Source organism: Monodon monoceros, unplaced genomic scaffold (assembly GCF_005190385.1).
Source record: "Monodon monoceros isolate NGI ecotype Baffin Bay Population unplaced genomic scaffold, NGI_Narwhal_1 Super_Scaffold_19, whole genome shotgun sequence".
NCBI lineage: Eukaryota > Metazoa > Chordata > Mammalia > Artiodactyla > Monodontidae > Monodon > Monodon monoceros.
Genome location: NW_021703775.1, coordinates 43,975,550 through 43,998,525, shown reverse-complemented (window position 1 = coordinate 43,998,525; position 22,976 = coordinate 43,975,550). Strand labels below are relative to the sequence as shown.

Genomic DNA, 22,976 nt, shown 5'->3' with positions numbered 1-22,976 from the left:
AAAGCAATTTTCTTTGATGCTGCGGATTCCTTTTGTTTTAAAAAAGGAAATTTTTAAAACAAAAAATAGAAAAACAGACTGTTCTTCCTGCTTTTTGATTTGGCTCAAATTGCGCGGGGGGTGGGGGGGACGACGACACACAAGGGGCGACACAGTCTTTAGCAGATCTAGCACGGAGGTCTAGCTTTTCCCACCTCCAGAAAGACAATGACAGGTGCTATAGAACTAACACTGAATAACCCATTATATTAGAGATGAAAACAACGGCTTTTTTTTTTAAGATGGGGAGGGGAATCCAAAACTTTTTGTGTTTTGAATAAAGTCAGAGATATCTGAACCTCATGTGAGTTCATAACCTCACATTCACCTGGCCCTGAACCTCACATAAAGCAACTTATCGGCTTCCTTAAAAAAACAGCAACCCAGCACTTCAACTCTGGGATGAAAGAGACTCCCGTAAAGCAAAAAATGTAGGGGCTGAGCTATCTAGCTGCCCTTCCCACAAGGAGATTCTCCGTCTAGGCCACCGTCGGAGAATTGCAGTATTCTTATACGGGGGGACGACAGGTTTCCTCGGCTCGGGTATCCCCGAAACCACGGTTGCGGAGACTGAGCCAACCCCCGCCCTGCGTTAGTCAGGAGCTGGAAGTAGTGAGGTGACCGCGGCCCACAGCAAAAGAGGCGGAGAGAAACTTCCAGCGGGAAAGATGAAGTGTACAGATGCTACGTGCGGAGAAAAGGAAAAGCAGCGAGAGGGTAGAGCAGTCAGGAACACCGCCACTTCTCACTTCTCCTCGCCACCTCGAATTTTCTCATCTGAAGACCAGCACCCGCCCCGCTCACACTCTCCTGTAGCTGCTCCACGAGCGCCAAGCCGCTGCCCAGCCGGTGGAGAGCCGCGCGGGTGGCGGAAGGGAACAGCCGCCGCCTCCCGGACTCACCAGCTCTCCGTGCCGCCACTTCGCCGCCGCCGAAAGGGCTGGTCCGAGGCCCGTTCTTTGCGCGTCCGCTCCCGAGAAGCCGCTGCGTTCGCTCCCAGCCACGAGCCTGCGGTTGCGCGCGACAAGATAAGCCCGGCCGGCGTCCCGGCTTCCGTAGGCGGACGGCTCGGCGGCCCCGGATGTTGATATACCGCCTGCCCCGGAAACGGTGGCGGGAAGTCCAAGGGGGCGGGGGCGGCGTTGCTGGGCTCTCCGGAAGGAGACGTGGCGGCTGTTGGGCCCCGGGTTGCGTGGGCGCTTGGTAGTCCCGCCGCCTCCTCCTCCTCCTCCTCCTCCCCGCGCCTCTCCTCTCCACTGTGGGCCGAGGGGGTTGTGGCGGCGGCTGGAGAACTCGGCGGCGGAGGATGGAGGAAGGAGGCGGCGGCGCGCGGAGTCTGGTCCCAGGCGGGCCGCTGTTACTGGTACTCTGCGGTCTCCTAGAGGCGTCCGGCGGCGGCCGAGCGCTCCCCCAGCTCAGCGATGACATCCCTTTCCGCGTCAACTGGCCCGGCACCGAGTTCTCTCTGGTCAGTGCCCTCGCGAACCCGGTAGCCATCTCTCTTCCTCCTGGCACTTAAGGGTTCGGCCCCTTCCCTCAGTATTCTGCGTTTTTTCCCCCTAGAACCTCCTCTGCGGGCGCATGCCTCCTTCCCCAATCCAAAGCTTCATCGACCCCGCGTTCATTCATTCAAACAGCAAGTGTTATCAGACACGTTCTGTGGATGTGCCCTCCATGCTACGCATTCCGGGATCCAGCGGTCACTTGCTCTCCCCTTTAAAAATCTGTCGCACTATACCTTACCAACACTCCCACCCTGTGGAAGAAGCTTTTCTAGAACCACGTCAGACGCACACATTTGTCTTTTCTTTGGAAAGTCCTCTGCAGCTCTTAAGTCCACCAGCAGCCTTCTGTCCTTAAAGGAGTATTACACACCCTACCTACACAACCAGTTGTGCTGCGGATATGAGTTCCCTCTCTCATATTCGTTCTTTCTCTCTTGTATACACACACAGTACATAACATATACGCACAGCTCTTTTTCCTTCAGAGTTGTTTCTGAGAGGGCTGTTTGGCCTGTGAGATGTTAACGACGCTCTATGCAGAATATCCTTTACAGTTTTGATGTATTATGGCTGTTATTTAAGACCCCAAAACATGAGATTTTATGATCGGTTTTCCTACATTGAAGAATATATTTATAATCTCAAAGTAATGAATATTTGCAGTCCTTCTTCCTTTGGGGAGTGCACTGCTGAGAAGTCTTGCTATCCACGGGAGGCCAGTAAAAATTGGGCTCTTGTGATACTTACCGTATGGTAATTAATTCATTTATTTCAAATGGAAGTCGGGGAAAATGCAACAGTTCCCCCCACCCCGCTCCGCCCTGCAGAATTTTTAAAAAATTCTTATTCCAGTTACCTGCAGTCGTTCTACTTGGAAGACTGTTTTAGTATATTGTTGTATTACTATTTCACTGAAACGTGAATATGTGATACTAGGATGTCTGCACAGAATGTCCCAGGATAACGGATGTCATCAGTACCACAACAGACTTCTATTTGCAGATGTTAGTTTTTGCTAATATTTCACACCTGGTTTGTTTCTCCACCTGTCTTCAGTTCTTCCATTCTGGTATTTCAGTGGTTCTTAAGTATTTCTCTGGGAAGCCAGATTAATCTTTGCATTAATGCCAAGAAATATTTTTAAAATTAATTTTTATTGGAGCATAGTTGGTTTACAATGTTGTGTTAGTTTCTGCTTTACAGCAAAGTGAATCAGTTATACATATATACACTTTTTTTAAGATTCTATTCCCATATAGGTCATTACGGAGTATTGAGTAGTGTTCCCTGTGCTATACAGTTGGTTCTTATTCAGGAAATATTGATATATTAAAATACTTATATGAAAGTTTGTTACAAGTCAGATATAACTAAGAGGCTTGGGATAAGAATATTTTAGTCCAGCCTCTGTTATTATTTCCAAAGAGCACACTTGGCATGAACTTGGCAAATGTTTAAAGAATGTGGTCATTAAAATTTTTTACTCTTGCACCTGTGTTTTGCTTTTTTTTTTAATTTAAAAAGGCATGCTGATATGTGGCCCTAAAAATTTACTGACCTATACGCAGATGACTAAAACTAGCCTTTTTAGAAGTTACTACTAAATCGTTCAGTTTTCTTTCTGGCACTGGTGTTTGCTGGCTAAAAAGAGGTTATGGTAGAAGATCTCGGTCTTAACGTATGCTGTACCAACCTTTTCTATATCTAACAATTTTATTTTGACATTTTGTTTTTAATTACTTTTCTTTGGCAATGAAGCATAATCTAAGATGGGCACATTTGAAAATTTGGAGAGAAATTTTTTTTCTTTTTTTAAGTTTGAGTTATTTTGAGAAAAATCTAGAAACATTTTCCTATAAGTTGGCAAAAGATCTGTGGCCCTCACAGAAAAATAAGCCCCAAGAGTGATTATCATTGATCTTTGGATTTTTTTTTTTTTTTTAGTATTTTTCTAATCTCAGGGCTTCCCTTCCCTACTTTGTGTAATTGAAACTACAGCCCTCCACACCTGGCACTGTCATTTTGTTTTATAGGCCAGTTGGATGGACATTTGTGTGTAACTAAGCAGCTGTATGAACTAGGATAAAGGTCTTTATCTCGCTCCCACCTGAAATTGGAAGGGACTTGATTAGAAGATCTGAATTTTCTTCATCTTTAAAATTCTTCTGTGCTTTAAATCATCTTCCCCTTCATGTATATCAAAATAATACATAATCTTTCAAATTTGCTTAGAAAAGTATTAAGCACCAAAATTGTGTACATTTTTAAATGTTTACAATAATTAATGATTATGATATTCTTTCTTTACTGGTTTTTAGAAGTCAGTTTTGTTTTTGTGTATATTTTCCTTCTGAAATAACATCTCTGTGTCATTAAAGTGTTCGATTATTCATTACTTCACAGAGCTTATGAATTTCACCGAAGGAAAACCACAAAATAAGTCTAATTTTCTTTCTACTTCTTTTGTAAGTATAGAAATGTATTCCCACTCAAAAACTTTCCCCAGACACTACTCTTGGGAAAAATGGTGACCAGCTCCATGGTTCGAAGCATGTTATATATATTAACAAGTAGTGCCATTGAGTTTATTTTACAGCCTCTCCAAGGATAGTTTTCTCTCTCATCCTGTATCTTAATTCTTCCAGACTCATGTCAAACATTAGGAATTTCTCCCCTGCCAAGATACTTTTTAAATTCCTTAATCTTAAAGACCACACCTCCCTTGATTAGTTTCATTATATTAAAATCTGATTTTTATCAAATCACTAATCTTACACTAGAAATACTTTAAGGTGTTAAGTTATATAGAACAAGTTTTTTAACACTATCTGTGATTCTGTGCATTCAGAATTATATTTTTTAAGTAAATGTTTTACAAAATCAGAAGGAAGCATTTTTTAACTTAGAAAATCACAAAAGGTTAACTTTTCCCCTGTAATTTATATTATTATATTATTAAAAATTAGGGTAAAGTTTGTTAAAATTTTTACTTCATGATCCCAATAAGTGATGCACTATTTCAGCAAAGAGTTTTCAGATAGAAGAATTGCCACTTGGTCTGTTTTATCAAAGAAGAAAGTAGCCCTTCCTAAACTAATGAAAAATGAATCTTTGCAGCAACAACAAATCTTCAAATAAGAATAGTGATGGTTTCTACTTCTGTTACCTTTTACCTAAACCTTAAAAGCGATAGGCAGAGGAATGAATTTCTTCACATAGACATAAAACCCAAGATTAGTTTTAATTACAAAGAAAGAATTGTCTTCCTTTCTTTGCCGTTGCTCTAGACAAGCGGTTTCTTTTTCCATTGTTAGCATTGTGGTAAATATTTTAGTAAATGAGTCAATATTGCTGTAGAATCCAGTTCTGAATATTAAGTTGCAGGTACTTCACAAATAGAGAGGATTAGATTTAAGTCGTACGCTACTGTCCACCTTCCCTACAGTACAGGAATGATTTGACAAGACTAAGACTTCAAGGCCATCCATTGCTAGCTAAATGAATGTAAGTCATGCTTTGTAAAACTCACTATCATATGTTCTGAATATATCCAGAAAACACCGAGAGACATTATAAGTGCTTTGTCTTACATCAGTTTGTTGGCTCAACTGAATAAATGTTTCTAAGGATCCCTTTATCACAAATTTGGCTTTACAACTCTGACTTTCAAATCTCTTTGATTTCTCTCTTCACTTGTGATGATCTTTTATTAAATAAGGATCTTTGGCCATAGTCCAGGAGTCTATATAGTAATCTAAGAAAATGTTAACAAAAGCTAGTTCAAACATGTTAAAACAGTTAAGAGCACATAGAATATGGAATCAGTCTGCTAGGGTTCATGTCTGGGCTGTGCTACTTACTGGCTATATTACCTTGGACAAATTATTTAAGCCCTGGGCTTCAGTTTCCTTTTCGGTGAGATGGGTACAATGCTTGCTTCGAGCATCAATCAGACAATAAATGTAAAGAACTTAATTTGGTAGTGTCATATAGCTAATACAGCTAGTATTTACTGCTCTGTTTTGTTTTGTTTTATTGTCTTGGGAAAACATCTCCTAATTTGTATTTGTGTTTAAGATAACATCAGTTTCAAGTAGTACTGGTTTTATTATAGTTAGGAATTGTTTTTGTTAAACTGAGAAAAGAGCAGAGATATGTAATAAGGGTGGTTCTTTCCTTGTCAGGGATAGCCAAATAGTATAGTGGGTTTACAATGCTGTAAGAAGAGAAAAGTTAAGAGAGAATTGAATTGTCAGAGAACACCTCTCATAGACTTTGAAAACTTCTGCCTTAGTAGTTAGTGACATATTTGCTATCACAAAGCAGAGATTTCTTTTTAGTTAAATAATATCAGTTATATTAATTGAAATGTTCATTTGAATTACATTGGTTCATTTTGATTTGTGAATTTGTTTGGTTTTATACTGTAGACCGCTTTAAGGATAGTTTTGTTGATATATACCATGAATCCGCAAACTATACCTTTGGGCTGGCCCACTCCAAACTTTATTTTTGTAAAGCTATTTGTTTGTTTTCTCAGAATACAACCGTGCTTTTTCATTTACATATTGCCTGTGCACTTACTTCCTACAGTGCAGAATTGAGTAGTTGCAGTAAAGACCATATGTTATCCAAATATGAAAACTACTACATTATATTATGTTCAGGTGTCCCATCCAACAGAATTGAGAGTATGTTTATAAAGTGCTGTAAATTCTCATATATAGATGGTAATTGTTAGTAGGAGTAATAAGTATTCAGTGATGAGGTATCCATGAACATTGACATCTCTTACTGCTTTTTAATCTGTATTATAACTTCAGTCTGTTGCATTACTACTTTTTTCTTTTTACTCCAAACTTTATTTTTGTTCCTTATTTTCTGTTACATTGTAACACCAGGATAAAGTTTGTCATCTTCATTTTGTCATTAAAAAATATGTAGAATCTTTTCCCTGCCTTTGCAAGTATGTTTAAAAATCCTGTTGAAGTGATGAATTAGTTTAACCTGGGACTGTAAGTTAGTATAGTTCAGTTTAATCAGCTAAAGTAATGTACATTTTTTTGTTCTATTTCTAGCCTACAACTGGAGTTTTGTATAAAGAAGATAATTATGTCATCATGACAACTACACATAAAGAAAAATATAAATGCATTCTTCCCCTTGTGACAAGTGGTGATGAGGTAAGTTTTTATAAATACATTGATAATCCCTGTCACCAAAGATATTTAAAACATTGCAACTCCATACCTTAAAATAAAATTGAGTGACAGGTTTCTCAATTATCCTGTCTTACTAAAAATATAGTAATCACTTTTTTACTGAAGTATAGTGATTTACAATGTTAGTAATCCTTATTATTCCTGAATTCTTTTATTTTTACAATTCAACTTGGAAAAACTAGCAACCAGTTATTAATGTTTTATATGAAAATCTAACTCCACGGATGCTTTCTTTTATAGAAATGAAGGTTTTGAAACAAGATAAAATTTTAAATGTGTATGTGACATTTTTTATAAAGAATTGCTAATAAGTAAATCTATAGGTACCTTGTGCTTTCTTACTACCTTAGCTCATGCCCGTTTCTTCCACCTAAAATGCCCTAACTGCCTCTTATCCATCCTTCAAGGCAATTACTTCTTTCAAGATGAAACACGAGAGGCAGCATGGTAAAATGGAAAGGACACCAGCCTAGGAGCCAGGAGGCTGAGGTATAGGCTATAGTTAGCTGTGGAGCCTTGAACAAATTTGAAACTCAGTTCCTCCACTCAATAAGTTTATTGAGCTAATTACATAATATTTTCACAATCTGTAAAATGGAAGTATTAAACTCAGTGAGTTTAGGTTTCTTAGGTTTTGTTCAGACTTAAAATCTGTGAAAGACAGCTATCTTATTTTGTTTTAAACCACCTTAAGACACAAATACACACATATGCAATTACACACGTATTTATGGCATTCAAGTCTGAAATGTAAAAATATATGGAAAACTGAGAAGTATATTAAAACTTTCCAGTGTATTCTATAAGATTCAACTATTCTGAGGCTTTCATAGATAGAATTTGTTTGGATACAAGCATTTAATAATTCTGAATTAGGTTTATAAGAATTGTTCAGGAAACTGATACTTAACCTTTTTCTAAGAGAAGAAAGAATGGAAGATTATTCTATGGCTCCATATTTTATACTTCAATTCTTTTTCTTTTGGATTATAGTTGATTTACAATGTTGTGTTAGTTTCAGGTGTACAGCAAAGTGAATCAGTTATACATATACATATATCTACTCTTTTTCAGATTCCTTTCCCATATAGGTCATTACAGAATATTGAGTAGAGTTCCCTATGCTATATAGTAGGTCCTTATTAGTTATCTATTTTATATATAGTAATGTGTATATGTCAATTCCAATCCCCCAATTTATCCCTCACCCCACCGCTTTCCTCCTGGTAGCCATAAATTTATTTTCTACATATGTGACTATTTTGTTTTGTAAATAAGTTCATGTGTACCATTTTTTTTAGATTCCGCATATAAGTGATATTATATGATAGTTGTCTTTCTCTGTCTGACTTCACTCAGTATGAAAATCTCTAGGTCCATCCATGTTGCTGCATATACTTCAATTCTTTTGAAAGAAGTGGCATGCCATAGGATCTTATTAAAGGTTTTGACTTTTTTCCCCCTTTTATTTCCAAGCATTTGTGGTTTGACCAATGAGTTAATATCTAAACAGCAGAGTTGGGTGAAGTTCCAGAATAATTGTATTAAACTCTAATTCTTTCATAGGAAGAAGAAAAGGATTATAAAGGCCCAAATCCAAGAGAGCTATTGGAGCCACTATTTAAACAGAGCAGTTGTTCCTACAGAGTATGTATTTTATGTTCACTTGATAACTAGAAAATAAATTTCCAGCAGCCAATAGGCCCTTGAAAATAATTCTCTGTTTCTTTTTACTTTATTATGTTGTATCACATTTTAAGTTAGTTGTAAAACTAAACTGTTGCTTAATAGTATTTTGTTCATTTAAATTCCTGTATAGTATATGCAGCAAACACCCAATAATATCAATTATCAAATAATATCACCAAACTGCTTTGAATGTTTTTCAGATCAAAAGAAAGTTTCTTTATATACAATTTTAATAAAAACTGCTCACGGTTATTTTTTTAGGCTGTGTAAAAAATGATCCCTTGGCCAGGTGTTTATTATAGACGCCAGGTATATTTAAACCTATTTCCTTCATAGAATTTTCACATTTAGCTAATTAGTGAAAACAATGAATAAGCTTCAGTAATTTCATGTTTTCTGAGGCATAATAATAACTTTCATTTAATGAAAGCTTGCTGTAAATCTTCAGAGAAATCTTCAGTTGCTTAAAATATCAAAAAGGAATTCAGTTGAGTTGTGTGGCTTTTGTACATAAATACATCCATCTGTCTTAGATTGAGTCTTATTGGACTTACGAAGTATGTCACGGAAAACACATTCGGCAGTACCATGAAGAGAAAGAAAGTGGTCAGGTATTTTTTTCTTCAAAATATGAAATGTAGAACATTATAAAATGAAAACTTTAATAATGAGGTGGATGGTTTTAAACTGTATTCTTTAAAAATGTATTTGCCAAATACTTACTGTATTTTTATTTTATTTTTAAATATAGAAAGTAAATATTCACGAGTACTACCTTGGGAATATGTTGGCTAAGAATCTTCTATCCGAAAAAGGTTTGTTTCTACAGAGTGATTTAGTAGTAATGCTGGTATTTGGTTTAAAGTATATGTTCAAATTGGAATTTAAAAGATTTTGTTGGAGACTGTATGAATTTTAAAACACTAAAATAAACTTCTGAACAATCCCATAGAAAACTTTTTCAAAGAGATCTTTTCATTATTTTCTGTTTTAGCAAACATTATGCTTTTTTTCTACCTATTAATAAATTTTTAAAATCTGGTGAGCCATACATATCAGTGTTATATTTATATAGTGTTAGTCTTTTGCTTGGTTTAAGCAACTTTTTATATATGGAAATAGACATGTAGATGTATCCCTCAAATTATGAAATATTTTTATTCATCTATATTATTCAAATTGGTCAACTCATTTAAGATTAAACCTTTCACTGAGATAAAAACACTTCAGAAGAAAACTGTCGTGGCCAGTTCTTATGCCTCAAATAGAGTATTTCCTAAGTAAAGATGTAATGATTAAATATGACTGTTCTTTCAAAAGAAACCATTTCAAGGAATCTAGCTAAAAGTATGTGTATGTTTTGGGTCTTATTTTTATTTAATTTAATTTATTTATTTATTGGCTGTGTTGGGTCTTTGTTACTGTGCGCAGACTTTTCTCTAGTTGCGGTGAGCGGGAGCTACTCTTCATTGCGGGGCTCAAGCTTCTCATTGCGGTGGCTTCTCTTGTTGCGGAGCACGGGCTCTAGGCGCGCGGGCTCAGTAGTTGTGGCTCACGGGCTCTAGAGCACAGGCTCAGTAGTTGTGGCGCACGAGCTTAGTTGCTCCACGGCATGTGGGATCTTCCCAGACCAGGGACCAGACCCATGTCCCCTGCACTGGCAGGTGGATTCTTAACCACTGCACCACCAGGGAAGTCCAGGTTTTCTTTAGAAAGAAGTTTAAGATTACAAAGTTGATGAAAACTTAGTCATTTATATCTTGTATATAAGTCACTGGTCATTATTTAACTTACTTTTGTATTAATCCACAGAACAAGAAGCGGAAGAAAAGGAAAAATCAAAAGAGGCAAGTGATAATTGGTGATTTTCAGTCTTAACATCTATTGTTAGACATGAATTTATAAAACTTAATTGACAGAATATAGCCATGTGTTCTTTATCTATCAACTACCTCAAAGGATTTAGTCAAAGAAAATTTGCAATATGTTAGATTTTTATGAGAAAAGTTATGCTATAATACTTTTATTTACTTTAAGATCATACAAAAATAAATGAATTTATCAAAAATGTGTCTGGGAAAGTTTCTATAACAGCATTATATCACTTCTGTCCTTCGCAGTGGTTCTTTCCCTCTGTTCAACATTGGAGCTTTTGCATTTTTTTCTGTTGTTTGGACCCTATTTCCTATGTGTAAAACAGATAAATCATAAATGTAAATAACAAGCTACCAGACTGCAAGCATCTTAAAAGCAGGGACTGTCTTTTTTCTCCTTACCCCACAGTGCAAAGCAGAGTGCCAGACATAATGTAGGCCCTTCATGAATGCTTATTGAATGTGAATGCATAATTGATGACTGAAAAACAGGATTGTTTAAAAGGAACGATTCCTTAGGGTGACCAGTTACAGTTTTTAAATGCCCCTGTGGTTCAAGGAATGCTTTATGAATCCTAAGAATTTCCATAAAGTTAAATAACTTATTGGTAGAGGATATTTCTATAAATGGTTTCATACCATAGTGATTCTTTTATTAGAAGTAAAGTTAAACGGCAAAAGGCCTTAAAGATTACTTAAAAGGGATGCCCATAACTTAAAAGGGTGGCTTTGGGGGAGTTGGTAAGCTATGCATAGACACACACAGCATTGCTATTTTAAAAGGTTTTAATTTTACAGACTACCTTTGAGATAAAATATTTATCTCAAAATATTTTTGGCTCTGGAGGATAGCAAATGGAATTCAAAGTGTGAAATGATCAAGGAAGAGGAAGAAAAGGGTAAGGGAAGAAAACTAACATTTATTGAGCCCCAATTCATAAGCCAGATGCTGTGCCAGGCATGTAACAAAGGGTAATGCTTAATTCTCCCTACAGCCTTTGAGTATATATTATTATTCTACTTTTATGAATGACAAAAACTGAAATTTGGTCAAAGTCATAAGGCTAGTGAATGCAAAGCTTGGATTTTAACCCAGGATTTTCTAATTCTAGACACTAGGATGAAACTAGCATACAAGAAATCTCAAAATATTTTCCCCTGGAAACATTTATTTATTACCTGTTTTGGGTACCAAAGTGATACAAGATGAGCTCCCTGCCTCCAAAGAGCTTGCTTGGAGATGATATTAACAATATCTTTTAAAGCCCTTCCATTTAATTCTTCTTGTGTTTATGTCGATAAAAGTATGGGAGCTAACTCCTTAATAATCCTTGTCTTCTGGGGTGATCTCCTTTATTCCCCCATTCCGTGAAAATTTCTTCATCTGTCTTTTGCTGGCCATGAATGGATTTGTACAGGAGTTTATATGCTGAGAAGTATGTCTGTTAATAACAGGGAAGAAGAGTAAGCAGATCAGTGAACTAGCACAATATTTAGATTCCTGTTTTAGAACATAGTGTTAACTCTGTAGCCCTACTTTTTGACAAATCAAACTTCAAATCTCTAGAATCTAAATTCTAACATAGGCATTCACTTGAGAGTTTAGTGAAGAAAGCTCTGACCAGCCCAAGTATAGTAAGTTTCTATATTTTATCTTAGTCACTTTATTTAGAACTTTTGAAAATAATTCATATTAATTATGTTATTATAGCCTTTTTTATGTAAGTGTACATCTTAATTTTAGCACCAAATAAAAATTTTCTTTTATTCTGTATTAAATTAGCTCTGAAAATATGTATTTGCTCAAATAAGAATATGAATGAAAAGAATAGTAGAGGGAGAGCTTATAGAAAGTACAGAAATATTACCTTTATAAATGTTAGTTTATGAATAAAATGTAGTTTTCTTCCTTTCAGAATAAGTGCTTCTCCATCCTCACCCCACCTCTATTTCTAATGAAAAGTCTGTCTTATACTCTTTTTTTAAGATTCCCACTAAAAATATCGAAGGTCAGATGACACCCTACTATCCAGTGGGAATGGGAAATGGTACACCTTGTAGTTTGAAACAGAACCGGCCCAGATCAAGTACTGTGATGTACATATGTCATCCTGAATCTAAGCATGAAATTCTTTCAGTAGCTGAAGTTACAACTTGTGAATATGAAGTTGTCATTTTGACACCACTCTTGTGCAGTCATCCTAAATATAGGTAGGATGTGGATTTAATATTTTAAACATGAAATGCACACATGCTTTAAAGTGTCGTTTGCTTAGGTTTAATGCTTTGTTCTCACTGAATAGATTCAGAGCATCTCCTGTGAATGACATATTTTGCCAGTCACTACCAGGATCACCATTTAAACCCCTCACCCTGAGACAGTTGGAACAGCAGGAAGAAATACTGAGGGTGCCTTTTAGGAGAAATAAAGAGGTATGAGAATTATCTAACAGTATTTCTTTCAGTGCTTCCTTTTCCAAATTTCAGAGCATATATCAGTATTTTAATAATTTCTGTAGTATAGTAGTAGTCATTTATTTTCCTGACTCAAAATTGTCAATTCCAATTCTTTTGATTTTAATTCTTTTCCTTATTCTAATACTTCTCAGAAACTATTTTAGCATTCTCTTACACTCATGATTCCATAATTTTCTTTTTTATTAATTTGGCTGCATTGGGTCTTAGTTGCAGCACGTAGGATCTTCACTGCGGCTTGCGGGATCTTTTGTTGCAGAGCATGGGCTTCTCTCTAGTTGTGGCACATGGGCTCCAGAGCACATGGGCTCAATAGTTGCGGTACATGGGCTCAGTATTTTGGCATGCAGGCTTTGTTATCCCATGGCATGTGGGGTCTTAGTTCCCCAACCAGGGACTGAACCCATGTCCCCTGCATTGGAAGGCAGATTCTTAACCACTGGACCACCAAGAAAGTCCCCCATGATTCCATAGTATTTTAAAGTTTGCCATCCTGTTCATTTCAGTTAAGTTTAATTTTTAGCTAGTTAACTGGACTTACCAGCTAAGCCTCTTGAAAAAATAGACTGCAGCCCATCTCCTAATGCTTTATTTATTCTTCAGCTCATTGCTATTTATTATCAAACCATATTTCTATCATTCTTCTTAAACTGTTCTTATTAAGGTCAACAGCAATCTTTTGCTTCTAAATTTGCTGAACATATGCATAACTTGATCTTAGCTGAGCATTGGAAGCTTGAACTTTTTCTCCTTTCTTTACTACAGGTCATTATCTCTGGTTCTCTCTGGTTCTGATCTCTTGTGTACTAGTTCCTTCTCTGATTCCTGCTCCTTAAAATGTTGAACTTCCCCTGGTTCTGTCCATAGCTGCTTTCTCTCCTTATTGTACATAGTCTCCTTAAGTAAGCTCATCCATGAGTTATAAATACACATCTGCAACACTGATCTTTCTCCTGAACTCAAATCACAATCAAATAATTAACATGTATTGAGTCTTTACAACTATTATCTAATCCTTACAATAGCGTATAAGATTTACTATTATCCACCTTAACAGGTTAAGGAACTGAGGTTCAGAGAGGGGAAGTGACAAGTGATGGGTTAGAGATTAGAATCAAAGTAGTCTGATTCTAGAACCTGTCCTCTTAACCACCTCTCTCTGCTGCTTCTCCCTTTTGATATGCTATCTTCCCTTTTCATCTGCGTATTGGATGTATATACATTTTCAGTAATCTCAAACTTAACCATTTTTTTCTCTTTCACACTGACCCTTTTGTAGTCTTCCCCATTGCTTTCAAAGCAGTGTTCTCTACCCAGTTGTCCAAGTCAGAAACGTGAGTCATTTTTCTTACCCATCTCTTAATTCATCTCTAACTCTAATCATTTACTCAGTGCTATCAGTGTTATCCACTGACTGCTTTTCAACTCTGTCCTGTCATTAGTTCAGGACCCCATCATTTTCTAAGACCAGAAACTAATGTCCTCATGCATCTTCTTTCTGATTCCTCCCACAAAGCTGATAAAATGTTCTTTCTGAAGTGAACATTTGATTATTTATTTAATCTTTTGGTAGTTAACATGATCTATACCTCAGGATAAAATCATTGCTCATACAATGGTATTATCAAAGGAGAGTCAAGACCATTTGTGGGGACTTCCCTGGCAGTCCAGTGGTCAAGACTCCGTGCTGCCAATGCAGGGGGCACAGGTCAATCCCTGGTCAGGGAAGTAAGGTCTCACATGCCATGTGGCATGGCCAAAAGATTAAAAAAAAAGACCATTTGTGATCTAGCTTCAGCTTCATCTCTCATCACCATTCCCTTGATCCCAGCTATTTTGAACAACTTAAGAGTTTCAGAAAAGTACCACATTCTTTCCAACCTCCTTTCCTTTGAATATACTGTTTTGCCTCTTCCTCTGTTGTCTTCTCCCCTCCCTCCCTATATCTGATGAACTAATAGAAGGTCAACACATGTATGCTTGAAGATATGCTTCCAGTGTCACTTCCGTTGCAAATGAGCCATGACTTCTAATGGATTACCCACGGAAGAGATCAGTGTTTCCTCTTCTGTGGTCTTGTGTTTTATTCAGTCCTCCATTATAGCACTTTTATGGCTAAAATTTGTTCTTTTTCCTATGGTTCTTCATTTAAACGGAGGGAAGATAAACTATGCTTTTGTTACTTGGGGTTTCCAGCTCCTTGCATGATACCTGGTATGCTGTTAGTACTTTATAGTGGGTTAATTAACATTTAACTGCAAAGCCTTTTTCTCCCCTTCCTCTTGGATACTTACTGCGAAAGTATTGCCAGACTCTTTGTGGATGTTGTGAACCCTGCCATTCTGAGAGGAGGAAAAATTTATCTTAAACTTAATCTGCATTTTATTTGAAGTGATGTATTGAAAGATTAGAGATGGAATTCAGTTCTCATCTTCTTCTTGATAGTAGTTTAAGTACTGACAGGTACTTAAAGTCAGCTTGATCAAAATGATTCACAAGTCCAAATTTAACTATTCTTCAAGGTAGGAGTACCAGTTTATTTTTCTTTAATTAATGTCTTTAATCTGCAAGTTGAGAAAAATTATTTTTAAAAAGCTACATATGGAGCGCTACACACCACCAGTCCCTCCCATCAGGAAACTTGCACAAGCCTCATAGATAGCCACATCCACCAGAGGGCAGACAGCAGAAGCAAGAAGAACTACAGTCCTGCAGCTGGTGGAACAAAAACCACATTCATAGAAAGAGAGACAAGATGAAAAGGCAGAGGGCTATGTACCAGATGAAGGAACAAGATAAAGCCCCAGAAAAACAACTAAATGAAGTGGAGATAGGAAACCTTCCAGAAAAAGAATTCAGAATAATGATAGTGAAGATGATGCAGGACCTCGGAAAAAGAATGGAGGCAAAGATTGAGAAGATGCAAGAAATGTTTAACAAAGACCTAGAAGAATTAAAGAACAAACAGAGATGAACAATACAATAACTGAAATGAAAACTACACTAGAAGCAATCAATAGCAGAATAACTGAGGCAGAAGAACGGATAAGTGACCTGGAAGACAGAATGGTGAAATTCACTGCTGCGGAACAGAGAAAACAAAAAAGAATGAAAATAAATGAAGACAGCCTAACAGACCTCTGGGACAACATTAAACGCAACAACATTCGCATTACAGGGGTCCCAGAAGGAGAAGAGAGAGAGAAAGGACCAGAGGAAATATTTAAAGAGATTATAGTTAAAAACTTCCCTAACATGGGAAAGGAAATAGCCACCCAAGTCCAGGAAGCGCAGGGAGTCCCATACAGGATAAACCCAAGGAGAAACACGCCGAGACACATAGTAATCAAATTGGCAAAAATTAAAGACAAAAATTACTGAAAGCAGCAAGGGAAAAACGACAAATAACATACAAGGGAACTCCCATAAGGTTAACAGCTGATTTCTCAGCAGAAACTCTACAAGCCAGAAGGGAGTGGCATGATATACTTAAAGTGGTGAAAGGGAAGAACCTACAAGCAAGATTACCCGGCAAGGATCTCATTCAGGTTCAGTGGAGGAATCAAAAGCTTTACAGACAAGCAAAAGCTAAGAGAAATCAGCACCACCAAACCAGCTTTACAACAAATGCTAAAGGAACTTCTCTAAGTGGGAAACACAAGAGAAGAAAAGGACCTACAAAAACAAACCCAAAACAATTAAGAAAATGGTCATAGGAACATACATATCAATAATTACCTTAAACGTGAATGGATTAAATGCTCCAACCAAAAGACACAAGCTCACTGAATGGATACAAAAAGAAGACCCATATATATGCTGTCTACAAGAGACCCACTTCAGACCTAGGGACACATACAGACTGAAAGTGAGGGGATGGAAAAAGATATTCCATGCAAATGGAAATCAAAAGAAAGCTGGAGCAGCAATACTCATATCAGATAAAGTAGACTTTAAAATAAAGAATGTTACAAGAGACAAGGAAGGACACTACATAATGATCAAGGGATCAATCCAAGAAGAAGATATAACAATTATAAATATATATGCACCCAACATAGCACCACAATACATAGGGCATCTGCTAACAGCTATAAAAGAGGAAATCGACAGTAACACAATAATAGTGGGGGACTTTAACACCTAACACCAATGGAAAGATCATTCAAAATGAAAATAAATGAGGAAACAGAAGCTTTAAATGACACAATAGACCAGATAGATTTAATTGATATTTATAGGACATTCCATCCAAAAACAGCAGATTACACTTTCTTCTCAAGTGTGCACGGAACATTCTCCAGGACAGATCACATCTTCGGTCACAAATCAAGCCTCAGTAAATTTAAGAAAATTGAAATCATATCAAGCATGTTTTCTGACCACAACGCTATGAGATTACAAATGAATTACAGGGAAAAAAACGTAAAAAACACAAACACATGGACGCTAAGCAATACGTTACTAAATAACCAAGAGATCACTGAAGAAACCAAAGAGGAAGTCAGAAAATTCCTAGAGAAAAATGACACTGAAAACACGACAATCCAAAACCTATGGGATGCAGCAAAAGCAGTTCTAAAAGGGAAGTTTATAGCTATACAAGCCTACCTCAAGAAACAAGAAAAACCTCAAAAAAAATCTAACGTTACATCTAAAGGAACTAGAGAAAGAAGAACAAACAAAACCTAAAGTAAGCAGAAGGAAAGAAATCATAAAGATCAGAGCAGAAATAAATGAAATAGAAACAAAGAAAACAATAGCAAAGGTCAATAAAACTAAAAGCTGGTTCTTTGAGAAGATGAACTTGATAAACCATTAGCCAGACTCAAGAAAAAGAGGGAGAGGACGCAAATCAATAAAATTAGAAATGAAAAAGGAGAAGTTATAACAGACACCGCTGAAATACAAAGCATCCTAAGAGACTACTACAAGCAAGTCTATGCCAATAAAATGGACAACCTGGAAGAAATGGACAAATTCTTAGAAAGGTATAAGCTTCCAAGACTGAACCAGGAAGAAACAGAAATATGAACAGACCAATCACAAGTAATGAAATTGAAACTGTGATTAAAAATTTTCCAACACACAACAGTCCAGGACCAGATTGCTTCACAGGTGAATTCTATCAAACATGTAGAGAAGAGCTAACACCCATCCTTCTCAAACTCTTCCAAAACATTGCAGAGGAAGGAACATTCTCAAACTCATTCTATGAGGCCACCATCACTCTGATACCAAAACCAGACAAAGATACTACAAAAAAAGAAAATTAGAGGCCAATACCACTGATGAATATAGATGCAAAAATCCTCAACAAATACTAGCAAACAGAATCCAACAACACATGAAAAGGATCATACACCATGATCAAGAGGGATTTATCCCAGGGATGCAAGGATTCTTCAATATACGCAAATCAATCAGTGTGATCCAAATGCCAATTTGTGATATTAACAAATTGAAGAAGAAAAACTATATGATCATCTCAATAGATGCAGAAAAAGCTTTAGACAAAATTCAACACCCATTTATGATAAAAACTCTCCAGAAAGAGGGCAGAGAGGGAACCTACCTCAACATAATAAAGGCAATATACAACAAACCCACAGCAAACATCATTCTCAATGGTGAAAAACTGAAAGCATTTCCTCTAAGATCACGAACAAGACAAGGATGTGCACTCTCACCACTATTATTCAGCATAGTTTTGGAAGTCCTAGCCACAGCAATCAGAGAAGAAAAAGAAATAAAAGGAATACAAATTGGAAAAGAAGAAGTAAAACTGTCACTGTTTGCAGATGACATGATACTAAATATAGAGAACCCTAAAGATGTTACCAGAAAACTACTAGAGCTAATCAATGAATTTGGTAAAGTTGCAGGATACAAAATTAATGCACAGAAATCTCTTGGATTCCTATACACTAATGATGAAACATCTGGAAGAGAAATTAAGGAAACACTTGCATTTACCATTGCAACCAAAAGAGTAAAATACCTAGGGAGACAAAAGACCTGTGTGCAGAAAATTATAAGACACTGATGAAAGAAATTAAAAATGATATAAACAGATGGAGAGATATACCATGTTCTTGGATTGGAAGAATCAATATTGTGAAAATGACTATAGTACCCAAAGCAATCTATAGATTCAATGCAATCCCCATCAAATTACCAATGGCATATTTTACAGAACTAGAACAAAAAATCTTCAAATCTGTATGGAGACACAAAAGACCCCTATAGCCAAAACAGTCTTACGGGAAAAAAACGGAGCGGGAGGAATCAGACTCCCTGACTTCAGACTATACTACAAAGCTACAGTAATCAAGACAATATGGTACTGGCACAGAAACAGGAACATAGATCAATGGAACAAGATGGAAAGCCCAGATGTAAACCTACACACCTATAGTCAACTAATCTATGACTATGACAAAGGAGGCAAGGATATACAATGCAGAAAAGACAGTTTCTTCAATATGTGGTGCTGGGAAAACTGGACAGCTACATGTAAAAGAATGAAATTAGAAAACTCCCTAACACCATACACAAAAATAAACTCAAAATGGATTAGAGACCTAAATGTAAGACCGGACACTGTAAAACTCTTAGAGGAAAACATAGGAAGAACACTCTTTGACATAAATCACAGCAAGATCTTTTTTGATCCACCTCCTAGAGTAATGGAAATAAAAACAAAAACAAATGAGACCTAATGAAACTTCAAAGCTTTTGCACAGCAAAGGAAACCATAAACAAGACAAAAAGACAACCCTCAGAATGGGAGAAAATATTTGCAAACGAATCAACGGACAAAGGATTAATCTCTAAAATATATAAACAGCTCCTGCAGCTCAATATTAAAAAAACAAACAACCCAACCTAAAAATGGGCAGAAGACCTAAATAGACATTTCTCCAAAAAAGACATACAGATGGCCAAGAAGCACATGAAAAGCTGCTCAACATCACTAATTATTAGGGAAATGCAAATCTAAACTACAATGAGGTATCACCTCATACCAGTTAGAATGGGCATCATCAGAAAATCTACAAGCAACAAATGCTGGAGAGGGTGTGGAGAAAAGGGAACCCTCTTGCACTGTTGGTGGGAATGTTAGTTGATACAGCCACTATGGAGAACAGTATGGAAGTTCCTTAAAAACTAAAAGTAAAATTACCATATGATCCAGCAATCCCACTACTGGGCATATACCCAGAGAAAACCATAATTCAAAAAGACACATGCACCCCAATGTTCATTGCAGCACTATTTTCAATAGCCAGGTCATAGAAGCAACCTAAATGTCCATCGATAGATGAATGGATAAAGAAGATGTGGTACATATATACAATGGAATATTACTCAGCCATAAAAAGGAACGATATTTGATCATTTGTTGAGACGCGGATGGATCTAGAGACTGTCATACAGAATGAAGTAAGTCAGAAAGAGAAAAATAAATATCATATATTAACGCATATGTGTGGGACCTAGAAAAATGGTACAGATGAACTGGTTTGCAGGGCAGAAATAGAGACACAGATGTAGAGAACAAACATATGGACACCAAGAGGAGAAAGCGGCAGGGGGGAGCTGGGGGTGGTGGTGTGATGAATTGGGCGATTGGGATTGACATGTATACACTGATGAGTATAAAATTGATGACTAATAAGCACCTGCCGTATAAAACAAATTTTAAAAAAAAGAAAAAACAAAAAGAGCTACAGATGATGCGCTTCCCTGGTGTTGCAGTGGTTAAGAATCTGCCTGCCAGTGTGGGGGACACGGGTGTGAGCCCTGGTCTGGGAAGATCCCAAATGCCACAGAGCAACTAAGCCCGTGTGCCACAACTACTGAGCCCTCTTGCCACAACTACTGAAGCGTGCACGCCTAGAGCCCATGCTCCGCAGTAAGAGAAGCCACCGCAATGAGAAGCCCGCACACCGCAATGAATAGTAGCCTCCACTCAACACAACTAGAGAAAGCCCACGCACAGCAATGAAGACCCAGTGCAGCCAAATAAATAAATTTATTAAAAATAAAGCTACTGATGATAATGCTTTCTAAATACTTAGCATCTTTAGAGTACATGAAAATCTTAGCTAATACTGTAGGATGTGTGATTACTTAAAACTGATCATCCATCAGAATAATTTTTTTAGAAACTTAAGTTTATTACACATAACTTTAAAAATGTTGATATTTGGCATATGGTTTGCCTTTTAAGTGTGAATCAAGCTTTACCATAAAGGATTTTTTTTCTTTTTTAAACACAATACATATATGGCTATTAGAATTTTGGTTTGATGTTCCGCCTGTGTTATTACATTAAATTAATTTGGAAATTACTGGATTTATTAAGAATCTATTTTATGAATTTCCAAACCCTGCTACAAAAACTACTATCATCTTGCTTTTATTGGAGTAGTTTTCCTTAAAAATGAAAGTAGATGTTCTGTCCACAAGAAGGAATAATAAATTGTCATTCTTCTTTTCTTCCTACCTCTTCCCCTTTTCTCATCTGCAGGTTTCACTATGCGTTATTCTTTTGTTCACTAACCTTACTATAGGTCTCATATATTGTAAGTAATTACTTTAGTCTAGTAAACCTTAGCTCCTTATGAGTAGTAACTATGTCTGCTGCTTTTTTTTTTTTTTTTTTTTTTTTGCTTTAGATGATCATTTTTATGGGTATCAGTGTCCCAATGTCTTACATGGTCAAGTACTACATTACAAAATACATCTTCTACTAGAAGATTTATAGCTGATTCACAAAGTTACTTAAAATTGATCTCAGGACTGTTGCTGTTGTAATTGTTGAAGACCCCGTAAGTTTGATGTAAGATTCTTGGGTAGAGCAAAAGAAAAAAACAGAAGAATAGGGTCGGTACTTCATTTTTAATACTCCATACTTAAAATACTGTCAGGAGCATAGTAGTAGGCTCTGAATATAGGAAGAGTTATATGTAAAATTCAAGGTTCTTTCAAAAAACAAGAGGCCATCTTGGCAATCTTTGTTCTTAGTATTGGAGGAGAGAGAGGATAAGGTCATTGGTTTCCAGAGTAACCACCCAGTAAATCCTACAAGCTGAAAAAGACGAAAAGGACCACAATTGGTCAGTGGCAACCACAGCGGGTGAAAAAGGAGTCTATACATTTTACTGTTTAATTTTTTTAAATTATTTTATTCAGTTAGTTGGTACACCCACTTCTTCAGTTCTGGTCTGGATTCATTTCCTCTCTGCTTACTGTGTCACTCCCTTATGTTAGATTCACTTTGTCTGTGGCCTGGGTAATTGCAGCTCCTAACTTGACTCTCCACCTCCAGATTTGTTCTTACCATTCCTTCTTCCCTGCCCATGCTAAAGTAATTACTTAAAAATCTGATCATACCATATCTTTGCCTAAAACCTAAAAGATAATGTCCAAACTTCTTAGCATTACATAGTTTTCAATCTATAGTGCCTGCTTCCCTCTGGTTTTAAATATCATACCATACCACACATCTTTGCTCTTACCTCTTCTTCAGGTTCACATGCATATGCACGCACACAAAACACATACACAGACATTCACGTAAGTCACAAATTATTAATGTTTCATGAATTAATCAAGGGCTTTCTCTTTGTGAAGTCTTTGTGTTTCAGTTCTTTGTCAAAGTCTACTTGAATCACCCCTACCTCTGTGAAACTGCTTTTCCCTGTACCCTTTCTTTATTAAACTGCAGTTTCCTCCAGGGCAACAACCATGTCCTGCTACATTTGAATAATTATAACTAATATTCATATTTGTCCCACTCAGCTCTTTATTAGCCTGCTTGTTATCCTTTCTTTACCCATAGTAATCACATTTCCAAAACTAAATGTAGAAACACAAAATCTAACATGTAGCAAAGTACTTAATAAAAATATGAGACAAAATATGTGAAATGGAAATTATCCCTATATGGGTCACCGTGCCCCTAACTGGTAAATGGAACTAACATTTGCCTAGAGCTTTCTCTATGCTATTAAGTGTTGCAAAATTCATTTTCTTAAAACACATTAAAAATGAGTGGACAGGGACTTACCTCATGGTGCAGTAGTTAAGAATCCACCTGCCAATGCAGGGGACAGGGTTCAAGCCCTGGTCCAGGAAGATCCCACATGGCGTGGAGCAACTAA

At 36.8% G+C, this 22,976-nt stretch overlaps 2 protein-coding genes across 9 annotated transcripts in view; one reads left to right on the top strand and one right to left on the bottom strand.

Moving 5' to 3' along the window:
* ASB3 (ankyrin repeat and SOCS box containing 3) overlaps nucleotides 1-1,116 on the bottom strand; it is a 94,288-nt gene extending 93,172 nt beyond the window's left edge. Inside the window, exon 1 of one of the 3 annotated variants that reach the window (XM_029232329.1) lies at nucleotides 942-1,116. The gene's annotated coding sequence lies outside the window, so the exon portion shown is untranslated. The remainder of the gene's footprint in view (nucleotides 1-941) is intronic. The other 2 variants (XM_029232326.1, XM_029232327.1) reach the window with 2 other exon arrangements.
* The window catches only part of ERLEC1 (endoplasmic reticulum lectin 1), a 39,011-nt gene continuing 17,102 nt past the window's right edge, over nucleotides 1,068-22,976 (top strand). For 4 of the 6 annotated variants that reach the window (XR_003794955.1, XR_003794954.1, XR_003794953.1 and 1 more), the window contains exons 1-8: nucleotides 1,183-1,507; nucleotides 6,623-6,727; nucleotides 8,333-8,413; nucleotides 8,989-9,066; nucleotides 9,207-9,270; nucleotides 10,268-10,302; nucleotides 12,317-12,540; nucleotides 12,633-12,762. Coding sequence is in view for 3 of the 6 variants with exons in the window: in XM_029232331.1 (XP_029088164.1) it covers nucleotides 1,346-1,507; nucleotides 6,623-6,727; nucleotides 8,333-8,413; nucleotides 8,989-9,066; nucleotides 9,207-9,270; nucleotides 10,268-10,302; nucleotides 12,317-12,540; nucleotides 12,633-12,762 (879 nt within the window). In the remaining 3 variants the exon portion in view is untranslated. Of the gene's footprint in view, nucleotides 1,508-6,622; nucleotides 6,728-8,332; nucleotides 8,414-8,988; nucleotides 9,067-9,206; nucleotides 9,271-10,267; nucleotides 10,303-12,316; nucleotides 12,541-12,632; nucleotides 12,763-22,976 lie in introns of all 6 variants that reach the window. The other 2 variants (XM_029232332.1, XM_029232333.1) reach the window with 2 other exon arrangements.